Here is a 12,207-nt window from a genome sequence, read left to right on the forward strand (position 1 = left end):
CCAGTTGAAAAATTCTCTTTGCTTGCAACAGTATTATATATTTCACTAAAGCATTCTCCTACTTTAAATTCTGACTCTATATTTGTTACTTATGTTGATAGAGAGAAATAGACATGACAAAGAGGTAGAAAAGGCCATTTAGATAGATTTTTGAAAAACATAGTGTCTCAGTCTGCTATGCTTTGGGATCAGCTGTGTACATGCAACTGTGCTCCCTAAAAGTCTCTGCAAAGCAGTGTCATGTGAGCTGTCACATGTGAATTGGTTCCAGAGCTACTGTTCCATGCAGCTGGGGTATATCAAGCACATGATGCTTCTGCTTTGTGGTTTCCAGGGTCAGGAAAATTGGCTGTACTTACTTTCAAGAATTTTTAAATTCCTTGTTAGAGCTGATGAAATTGAGACTGATACTGGTCTGTTGGATGAACAGCTTTTTGATATCCCGTAATTTTTAAGTTGCTTTCATTTGGAAAACAACGATAATGTTCTAAATGTTGCAGAGTCTCTAAAAAGATAAAAATTCCAAATAAAGCTTGTTTTGTTTGTAATTTTAGTCCCCTTTGTATGCAATGCTTTGTGATACAGTTTTCATTCAGGCATAAATGGTGTGGTTGTTCCCTCTCCTTCAAGAACTCTTCCACAAGCAAAGAGAGGGCTCTAGGCATGAGCTAAGATAGTGTAGGAAGTCAGTTTTCCTTTGTTATTTGTTGCAAGAAGTTGTATTCTGAGATGGAGTAATGAGAGGAAAATGATCTCATGGCTAGTTGAAGCTGCAGTTCTTTAACAATGGATTTTCTTTGCTTTGTCCATAAAATTCTTATGGTCTGTGGGCAACTGTTACCCAGATATCCCGAAGTACTCAGACATGGGTGCTCCTTTATCAGTGGCTGATAGGAGGGTGTGAGATGATGGAGTTTGGAAGATGAAATCTGGGAGTTGGACTGGCAGGAAGTTGTCAGCATCACAGGCTGAAATTGAAATTCATAGGAACTCTGTTCTGAATTTGTACAGTGTACTTCAAAAATGTGATGGGCTTTGAAGAATTAGGCCTTCAAATATTAAATTGGAGAGCCGGAATTGGTTTGTGCTGCTGACAGTTACGAGCTTTTCTGTTGTCTTATAGTTTCCAGTCTAAAAGTAAGGATGTTTATAGACGTTTGAGGCATTTTAATTGTACAGAGAGTGTTTAAAGGAGTGGTGTATAGCATCCAATGGTGATTTTTGAGAATGTGATACAGTGAGCAGCATTAAAAAGAAAAAACAATTTAGGGAATATAATCATTCTTTACTCATTCAGAGACTTTTAGAGAGATTCAGTAAATTCACACCTAGACTAATCTGATAAGATTTAAAATATACAAGCTATGTAGAGCCTTCTGTTCCAGGAATAGATCAAGCATTGACTGACAGGGTGTGAAGAAATTGGTGCTTTTTAGTGGTTTGTTTTTTTTTTCTAAAATACAATTCTGTTCTGTTTTCTCTGAAAGAGAAGAAAATAATGGGCACCTGCCATATTTCAAGTAGTGTCATCAGCATCCTGTGACTAAGAATGCAGGATTGTCCTTCCCTTCCTGAGTCATTCTCAGTCCTGCATTCCTCTTGCTCATACTGCTGTCCTCTAGCTACCTGAGTTTAGTTTTCCACTGTGTCAAGTTCAGCTAAAACTGCAGTTCTTAATGTAACTGGAAAGAGTTGTAAAGACAATTATGCGCGAATCTAGTTTGTTGTAAAAGAGTGGACTTTGCAATAAAAACTTATTAAAAAGACATCTTGGAAGGAAAGAGGTGCATGGAAGACATTTAACAGCCTAATTAATTATTAAACTAAAATCTACTGTAAAATATTTTCTGCCTGTTGACAACGGGTTCAGTGCTATGAGTCAGTGCTTTACTTTGAGGATGGTGTGATAAGACCCTTACAAGCTTCTGTGTAATTGGGATGTGGATACTTATCTGTGGAAAATAATCTTTTTTCTTCTACACAGATTTTGTTGTGTTTTCGTTTTAAGCATATGTAAATATTTGTGTGTATCTTTAGAGAACATAAGCATAGGTAGAATAAGGAATCGTTAACATTATATGGAAAAAAAAAAAGTTGATTCTTTCCAGCTTATATTTGTTTACTTGGAGAGATTTTATGCTTCTTTTAAATAAATTAGAAGAAACAAGTTATAGGAAGGTGTCCTGGTTTGGCCCAAACCAGGCCAATTAGTCTTAGAGAAACCAAGGTCACTGCTAAATTCCTCACTGCTTATGAGTGAAGAGCCGAAGGGGGCTCGCACCTGCAGGGAGGAGCAGACAGGGCAGGTGACCCAAGACTGACCAACGAGGTATTCCATCCCATACATGTCATACTCACTTTCCTATTTATCACTAACCCACTGCCTCCTGGAGGTGGGGCCCAGGAGGGAGGAGCCCTCCTGTCTCCCACTGATTGGTACCAGCTTTGCCAATTTTCCAGTTAAAAGCCTGCAGGTGTGATGGCAGGGGGAGCTTTTGCATTTTGCCCTCTGCCCGTGCTGGGTGGAGCTACTGCATTTTCCCCTCTGCCTGTGCTGGGGGGAGCAACCCTGCCTGAGGAGGATTTCCAAGCTCTCAGTCTTGGTTTTTGTATACATTTGTATATATTTGATTATTTCTATTATTACTATTATACTCTTTTTCATTACTATAGTTTATTAAAACTGTTTTAACTTTCCAACCCATAAGTCTCTCTCCCTTTTCCCTTTCCCTTTCCCTTCGGGTGGGGTGGGGGGGAGAGGGTTAACAGAGAGCATCTGCCACAGGTTTAATAGCCAGCCCAGCTTTAAACCGTGACAGAAGGCAAGTGTTTTGAGTTAAGATTATTTTTTGAATGAGTGCAATAAAGTCATGTGAGAGAGAAGATGACGAAAACATGTGCCTAGATGGGGAAAATATGGTTACAGGACAAATGGGTTTTTCTGTGTCCTGCTCTGTAGAGATTGTAGTACAGCGTTGCCTGAAAACATGTAAATTTAAATTAACTTCAGAGAATAGCGCAAGAGAGCCTCCTGAGCGCCTCAGGTGATTTTTTTTTTCTGTTTGTAGCATAAATAATTTGTTTCATGATGGAGAAAATGAAGTGCTGCAGTAGGTTCACAGATATGGAGAGCATGCCAGGACAAAAGTGCTTAACAACAAAAGATGATACAAGCAAAACAAAGGGAAGTGAAGCCATTGCAAGGATTTGATTTTTTGAAATTCTAATTTGTCTAGAGATTTCAGTATGCAGAGGTGATACTCTCAGCACCCTTAAAATTGTATAGTGAGTGAGCATTTGTAATAGTAATTACTTCAGAAGTTTGTTAGGTGTTGTGATGCTAATTTCGAGATTTATACACACATACCTGTCTTTATTCCTGTTGGGAAGATCAGAATATAATTTTTTAACCATGGCAATTTTGAAAAATAGCACAGAGCTTGGATTATACTAGAATTTTGTGTGGTAAGAGGATAAAAGAAGAAAACATACTAGCCTGGCAGTCATTTTGTTTGAACAAGATGCTCTTCATTACCAAGAGTTTGTTTCCTCCACTTATCTATGCATATCTTAGTAAAGGATATAAAAATTGTTATTCCATTTGAAGTTCCCCTAACCAAAGTGGTTTGTTCTTTTTGATTAAGAGAGGCACTGTTAAAGGAAGGGCTTCTTGTACATTTGCCATGCTACTGAAAAATCGCTAATGTTCTGTGAAGACTGTGCCAGAATATATAAGTTCATCATAAATTTGAAAAATACATGGTAGGGATAAACTGTAAAGACATGAATAATGTGGGGTGAGGAAGGAGAAAAGATGTAGTGCCATTTTCTACAATTACACCTATTCCTGTTTACAGCTGTGTATATGAAAGTGTTTTAATTGAACATTTTAGTAATTCTTATTCTTGAGGGAGTCAAAAGTGTGTAGGGAATAAGGTAGTGTTTGGATAGTCCAGACCACTAAGAACATATAATCGCAAACCTAATGTAGTCCAGGAAACTATACACTTGTATTTCTTAATTACAGTCTTGTCAAAAACTAGAATCATGTGTGATCCAGCCTTCCGCAAAATATATTTAGGCATTGGAAACTATTATGAGCAAGTTAAACTGCCTGTTTTGTTTATTTTCCACATACGCATACTTTGAGAAAAATAGTTGGTTATCTGGAGGAACAGATAAACCCTTTTACCTTTCTATGTGTTGGTTTCTACCAGTTGCTTTTTCCGAATGTCTCTCCTTGCCCTTACAGAGATAATTAAAAAGGAAGATATAGCAAATGGGGATCTCAGATAGTCAGAGAGTACCTGCTTAGTTTTAAGTACAGTGAATTACTTAAGTACTGTGCTAAATTTGAGCCCTTGAAGCATCAGCACTCCCGGTTTAACTGGAAACATTCATTGTTCTTAATGTAAATCAGAGCTCATTGAAATGCATAGATGAGGCTTGTGGCTGTTTTTTCTTCATGAGATTGCTTGACTGCTTGCTCTTACTTAAATAAGCTGTTAGGTAAAGTATACGTACATACATGTATACGCACATATGTGCGTGTATACATAAATACACATATACTTGTTAAGATAAGCTCTTGGGCAGAGCTCTTTTTCTCCCCAGTTAGAGGGGAAAATATATGGATAGCTGGCTTCCTTTTTTTGGTAGCTTTACCACTGACCTTTATTGCAGTCTACAAGCAAGACTGAAAAATTGGCACAGACAGGTTGGACATCGCCTTTTCTTTTGTGGTCTGGCAGAACTCCTAAATTGTTAGGAAATGAGACTTGACAGTTTGTGTTATTAATTGGAGAACAATCTAACCATATTATGACTGACTTCAGTCTAATGCCCCACATCAGTTGACTCTTGTCATCCTCCAAGGATGCATCACTTTTGAGTGATGGCATTAAAAAAAAAAAGACTTCAGGAAATTACATTATTCTAGGAATATAGAAAGTAGAGCCAACAAGGCTTTAAAACAATTCTGTTCTCATGTGGAATGTAATTTGTATATTGAAGTGTACCAAAGACTCTGGTAAATGAAAAGAAGTTTGTTGGCAGACCTGTCTTGGCTGCACTGAATCTGAAATAACCTGCTGTGTAACTGTTTTATTCAGTTCAGCCTATGTGTTACCTAGCTGTGACCAGTGCCACTCTAGTTGTTGAAAGTACGAAAAGACAAGTATTGTCTCCCATATTCATGCATCAGACTTTTAGTTAAATACATTCATCACATTTAATTCTCTGAACCTAATAATTGCCTAAATGCTACATTTATTTTGTTAGCAAAGCACAAGTGTTTTTTACTACAGTAGTTTTGAAAAGCATTTGGTAGAAGTATTGTCTCCCAAGCAGTGCTTATTATCACCCCAAATAAATGGCTAGTTCTTATTACAGCTTTAGTAAGCAAGGGCTACATAGCTAGATTTAAATTCAGATTTGAGCTTAAATCAGAAATTTGTCTTTTTTTTATCATACATAAATAGAATTCTCCAGTACTACAACTAAATGTTATTTAGTTTGAATGAAAATTTATTACAACAGCTACTTTGTGAAAATAGCCTCCTGACAGCTTTTGTAAAAATTCAAATTAATGGAAGAATTTTAGAATTTTAATTTAGTTTAAAAGTGATTTAATTCTTTTATTTATTTCACATCTGGCAATTTTTATTTTCTAGTTCTCAAGAGTAATGATTTGCTGTTAGATATTAGACTCTTTTGAAAGAAAACTTCAGTAATAAAGGGTGATACTCTACTTGATAGAATTCTGTCAAGAGCGACTCTCTTTAAATTATCAGGTTTTATTTTTTTTTAAAAAAAGGTTCTAAGGTTCTGTTCCTCACTAAAAGTCTTTTTCATAGTGTTATAACTTTGATATTGATGGCATTAAAGCCTTAGACAGCTCTTCACAAAGCAGCTAGTGGTACATCAGAGCTGCTGACCTCTACCTTTTGACAGTGAAAACACAGTTTTAACAACTACTCAGAGGAAGAGTGGGGACAAGGGGACACACAGCATGTCCGTGTTCTTCTCTGAACCCCTGCTGCTGTGGCTTTGTTATGGGTGCGAGTGGGAGTGTGATCGCACTCTTAGTTCCTAATTTTTCTTCTGTTTGTGTGAAAATTGAGATAAGAGAGAACAGGAAGTGAAGGGAGCAGGTGCTTTCCATGGCTCGTAATTGTTAGCCTGTTTCCAGCTATCCCTTCCCACTCATCACTTCACTTCAGCTACCTTAGTGATGGTGCAGATATTTACATTACTCAGTTTGCTTTCCTGTTCCACCCTCAACCAGCACTGTGTGTTTCACCACACGTTCCTTGGGTGCCCACTATAGAATGGCCTCTGTGCTGTAGAATCACTTGGCAGTCCATTTGGCTTGCTCTTTTGGATTTGGTTTGGCTTGTAGATTGCTATCTGGAGTCCGGGCACTGGAGGATGTTGCCTTTAGGAGATCTTGACTTTATTCTTCTCACAAGATGAGATATCTTAGCTATTTCTACTTCTTGGTGGTGGTATAAGATTAATTTCAGGTTATCTGTTCCTTCAGCAAAGTATTTGCCCTCTCCTTTGTCCCTTTTGGAAGGTCAAACTTGGGCCCATCTGAACTGTAGTCTTACATTAGCATGAAATTTCCAGTCTTTAATATTTTCCTAAGAATTTCTAAGATCAATTAGAAGATAATATTTAAAAAAATTCATAATAAATATGTTTTGGGTGAAAGCAGAATTACAGTTAGAAATTTCAGATCCAGTGATGCCATCTTACTGATACCTCTTTGTTTTCAAAAGGAAAAGCATTTCAAAAAGAGTAAACAATAATGTAAAAAGCCATGGAAAAGTATTAGCTTAGTACTTGCCTTTCTAAGATTTGCGTGCTTAAGCTATGGTGCAGTTTAGGATTTCTTCTTGCTGTTTTTAGTGCATGTATCTAGCTCTTGCACAAAAGCAATGACAAGCTCTTCTACTTTCCACTGTAACTCAAAACACTTGCTGTGTTGAAGAAGGCTACCAGGACAAATAAGAGAGAATTAGAGCTTAGTGTGAAAGCTGTATATACTTGAAGAAGTGGACCTGAATATCAACAGATTAAAAATAAAACAAATGGATTATAGAATAAAATGATATTATGAGTTCAGAACCTTTATTTACACTGTCCTTTGCTTCAGATTTGACAGAAGAAGTGACGTTAGACATATATCAGAAAATACTTCCTTTGGGGAATCTTACTTTTTTTTTTTTCTTCCCTTTAAGAAATCTGTTAGCTTCTTTCCTCCAAACAGAACTTAGTGCAGTTTACCCTCATTTGAATAAACACATAATATTTTTTACGATTCCAGTCCAAAATGGTGGGAGAAAATATTTAGTGATGAGGAGTTCCAAGGCCAATGATGTGCTCAATTAAAATAAAATTTGTTTTCAGCTTAAAAGTTCTTTTCAATTAAATTCATGTTCAATTTGTGTATGCCATCATATAAAACTATTAAATTCTTGAAATTTTCACTAGGGTTAGTTAACGTGGTATACTGATTTTCTCTGCATTTTTGGGAATGTTGTACTAGAGCATACTCCACAATCACTTAGTCACTGGATTTCACTGGAATCTGATGACCAGGGAATAAGTTTTTAGTCCAGGAGATGCACAGGGTGCTTGTCAGGCCTCTCATATAATAGTATACAGTAGCCATATTCTTCGTAATTCCTGAGGTTTATTCATATTCACAGTATATACAATACACTGAATCTGTATTTGTCTACTTTTCACTAGTGAAAGTATTTAACATGAAGCAAAAGTCTTCTAGAAAGCTTTGCATGTTACTTTGAGGTTTTTTTTGTTTATTTTTAATATTGGGACCCATGAAGCTGCTAAAAGGAAAGTGTATCACAATTAGTCAATCCTGTTACACTTAAAAGGGAAGGATGAAGATATTTCTGATCTCTGTAAGATGAATCAAATCTTCAAAAAGCATGGTAGTGTATCATATGTATTTTTTTTTAAATTGTGAATGAATCTACCGTGAGAGAAAATTCTTTAAAATTACACTTCAAGCTAAAGAACTAATGGATCAATTCTAGAAAATGCATTACTTCACTGTTGCCAAATTTTGGTGAAGCTGGATCTGTATGTCAGCAGAGTAGGTTGTTTTTTCCTCCCATTAAGCAGTTGTATTATTTTCTTAGGTACCAAGACCACACACGGTTCTTGGCACATTTCCCTGGAGCTTTGGCAGTTTGTCTGCACAATAACATTTCATTTCTATTTTACCTGCTTTGTTATAGAGTATGTTATTTAAGGACTAGTAAAATATATTGTGATAAGTTTGTTAATCTGTCATGAGTTTTTGAGAGACTCCTGGTCATTTCTGCCAAGCACAGCTAGCCTCCCATTTTTCTTTCTCTGTTTCTGCAGGCTGCCTTGTATCGTCTGAGTGGGGATTGGAATCCTTTACATATTGATCCAAGTTTTGCTGCTCTTGGAGGTGAGCTGAGGGATAATATTGTATTAATATTTGGACGAAGGATGATGTAAATGTGTTTTTAATCTTTTTTTAACTTAGCCTGTATGTCTTTAACAAGCTGGAAAAACAGTGCTTTTTTTATAGCTGTTCTTACAGTCACCATTAGATGTCTTCACAGTTCTGTGTGACACTTCACTTTAAAGCATTGCTTCTTGTAGCTAGGAATGTGGAATGATGCTTGGATTCTACCTGCAATGTAAATCTGCCTCCTACCCTGTTTTCCTTTTAGAGCTTATTTGTTGCCACTATCCCATCTTTACAATCTTTTTTTATAAGGAGAAATAATTGACTATCAAAAGCTTCAGAAGGAATTCCATAAATTCTTTGATAGATAATTCTTTCCATCTAAATAATTTTGAGATTAAGTTGGTCTTGGTGGAATTTTTTGTGCTTCTGTGTAGTCTTCTCGATCCCAGTAAATCTCAGGATGGCAGGAGAGAGGGTGTTTGTTAGCACTTCTTTACTATAAAATTGCTTAACTGCACCTCTTGCTAGCGCAGTAGCTTGTTCATTTATGTAATGCTATATGCCAAAGCAACAGACCATAGGCTACATTAACTGATTCTTGCAGAAATGTAATTACTGAAGAAAGGTCTGTTTTCTTAAATTTCTCTTGTGAAGGTTTTTTTCAGAGTTCTTTTCAGGCCTTGCTAGTAGTATAGTGTGATTACTCCAGGCAGACAACAATTTGATTTCTGAAGAAATTTTCCTGAATATGTATGCTATCATCATAAACTTTACATGAAAATACTGGCCTGTAATAAGTGATCTGCTGTTTTCCAGTGACTACTTTTTAATATAGAAGTATCATTGTGTTCTTACCAAGATAAACAGAGCAAAGCTATGCTTCTTTCTTCAGATCACGTTTAGCATAATTCTTCATATCATCTCCTTTCATAAATACATACTAGTTGTTTGGTTAACTCTGTTTTGTATAATTCTATGTAAATTTGTGTTAATAAATAATGGCGATCAAATACCAGAGTCCATAAAGAGATTTCCCCAGTTTATTAAACCATTCTGTTTGTTTGTTCAGCTGATTATTTTGAATAAATATTTAGATGGAATCACTCAATTACTCTTGAAGATGCTGGAGGAGAAAAATACATGGTTTATAATTCAAACGCCAGTGTTTAAAATAGTGATGATAATCCTATAAAAACCTTACAAAAAAAGAGGAGTAGAAATCTTCTACTTGCTCACACAAAGAGCACTGGCATTTAGACACAGTGAAAAATGAAATTTACTTGGTAGATGTGGTAGTCTCTTTGGACAGAAAACTGCCACACTGGATTTTGGAACTGTGCAGTCTCATACTCAAATACCTATGCTAAATGTAGGTTCAAACAAAGAAGGAAATGACTGTAGAGATATTCCACAAATATTTTTTCTAGTTATACAGAAGCTTCTTTCTTTGGGCATATTCACACACCTTCTTGCCTTTGATCTCTGTAAATGTTCTCTTTGACTGGCTCTCATCAGCGTGCACTGGAAGCAAACATTCAGTGTAATGCGCTCAGGTCGTTCCAGGATTATTGTTAAGCCTTCCTGTGGGTAATGTTTCAGAGGAGATATACTACACGAAAACACCTCTTTGTATTCTTGTGCCTTTATTCCTGTAGCTTATGAGTATTGCCAAGATATTAGAAAGTGAAAGCAACATTTACTTTGTTTTCATTTTAATCTAGATAAAAAGTGACTTGGTTGCCTTATAGATTTTTCTTTGAGAATGCGTTAATTTTATAAAGAAAATACCAGGGAGAATAGGACCATATATATTTGTCTGTTTCTGAATTCTGACAATAGAAGTGGTTTTTGATTCTTGCATGGTGAATTGAGCTAAGCTTTTAAAGGGCTATATGGTACTATAACATAATATACGAGAGATACTGAACACCGATATTGTTACAATACTGCCAGCAATCTGTTTTAAAAATGATTGCATGGTATCATTGTGCTTTCAGAAATACTCTGTGCACAGTGTACAAAAAAGAGAGTGCTATTAAAAGTGTGCATATTCAAGTATTTTCCAGGATAGAAATAGCAGAATGATCAGAGTAGAATACTTACACTTACAGCAAGAAAACAGACTCATGTTCCTTTTAGCCTGTACTTCTGTCAGTCTCCTCTCCTGACCTAATGAGCCAAAAGTTCTATTTCTCATCCTTACTCCTGCTAGTCTTGTCTTCCCTTTGGGCTGTGTCTCAGAATTCCCACCTTTCCCAGCACTGAGTCCTAGTGGCTTTTTTGTCTCTGTCTTGAAGGTGGTTTCTTCTTCTTCTTCTACATCTTCTGATTCTCTGCAGGCTAGACTTTCTTCTGTCTCCTCTTTTTTGTTTGTTTGGTTTTGCTTTTGCTTTTTTCTCCCCAAAAAGTAGTCTCTCTTGGGACGACTTTTCATGCTGTGTAGATGCTATAAGGAGTTGTTTGGAGGTCAGGAAAAACAGACTCTGGCAGCCGAGAGTGGCAGATGAGTTCCAGACAAAGCAACTGGTTTCAGAGCCAAAGCTGGACAGACGTATCTCGAATCCATGGGCTGTTGCAAGTGTGGTCAATTACTGTTCACATGCCCTGTCAGGTCAGAGCAACCTGTTAAGGGATCAGAAGATACTCATACAAGCAGCATCTTTAAAACTTAACCATTGCACTTTAGCAAATCTCAGGCCAGTTTTCAAAGGTTTATTTTGTCAGACTTTGACAGAACTGGAAAAAGATTAAGTGCAAATACGGAGATTATCCTCTGCCAAGGTTCAGCTCCTGCTCCAAAGCATATAAGTGTGAAGAAACCTGACTAAAAATGTCAGTATAAACAGAACACTGTATTTTTTTTTTCTCTTTTTTGTTAGATGGGTTCAAAATGCCTGAAATCTTTCAGGGTTTTTTCCACTTCTAAATTAAAAAAAGTTAACCCTGAAGTGTGCACTATATTTGAAGACTTTTGGAAACCGTGAATAGGAATTAAAAATGGGAAGCATCAAATAATCTTAGTAGCACCACTTTTTAATCGTTGCAATTACGTTAATATGACTCTTAACCCTTGATATGCATACTTCCATGTAGCTGTGTATCTGGTGTGCCTATGCACGTATACTAAAACAGCCAGTCTCCTTATTTTTCATTTTGTCACATCGACAGACAGAGACAGATTCTACTTGTGAGTCTAATTTGTGAGTCATAGGCAGTGTTGGGAGTGCCAGTTCTCAGTGAGCATTTTGCTTTGCCACAAAGTAAAGGAAACAACAAATGGTAACAGACACTTTTTCAGTGAGATAAATTACGTTAAAAAGAAAAAGGATTAAGAACATTATTGGAGGAAAATACTATGAATAAAATATAGATATTTGTAGAAACAACATGCAAACTCCTAATATTACAAATGCTAAAATGTTACTTTTTGAAATAGGATTTGAGAAGCCTATACTTCATGGACTATGCTCCTTTGGGTTTGCTGCTAGAAACGTTTTGAAGCAGTTTGCAAATAATGATGTGAACAGATTCAAGGCGATCAAGGTCTGTGTTTTCATTGTTTGCAGTTAATTTTCTTGATTTTTCTGGTTTTAGTGCCAAAAAAAGTTCTTTAGCATGGGAAAAGGCTTTTGCACTGTCTTAACTGCCACAATTGCTTTTACTTATTGCTGCATGCATTTTGATGCCTCTATCTGGTATGTTTACTTAAATATTTGGGCTTTCTACATTGC

General features: G+C 36.4%; 1 protein-coding gene across 11 annotated transcripts in view; it reads left to right on the top strand.

Moving 5' to 3' along the window:
* Nucleotides 1-12,207, top strand: part of HSD17B4 (hydroxysteroid 17-beta dehydrogenase 4) — a 73,228-nt gene that overhangs the window by 44,729 nt on the left and 16,292 nt on the right. For all 11 annotated transcript variants that reach the window (XR_011050022.1, XM_068422222.1, XM_068422223.1 and 8 more), the window contains 2 exons: nt 8,401-8,470; nt 11,913-12,019. Coding sequence is in view for 10 of the 11 variants with exons in the window: in XM_068422222.1 (XP_068278323.1) it covers nt 8,401-8,470; nt 11,913-12,019 (177 nt within the window). In the remaining variant the exon portion in view is untranslated. The remainder of the gene's footprint in view (nt 1-8,400; nt 8,471-11,912; nt 12,020-12,207) is intronic.

Source organism: Nyctibius grandis, chromosome Z (assembly GCF_013368605.1).
Source record: "Nyctibius grandis isolate bNycGra1 chromosome Z, bNycGra1.pri, whole genome shotgun sequence".
NCBI classification, from domain to species: domain Eukaryota; kingdom Metazoa; phylum Chordata; class Aves; order Nyctibiiformes; family Nyctibiidae; genus Nyctibius; species Nyctibius grandis.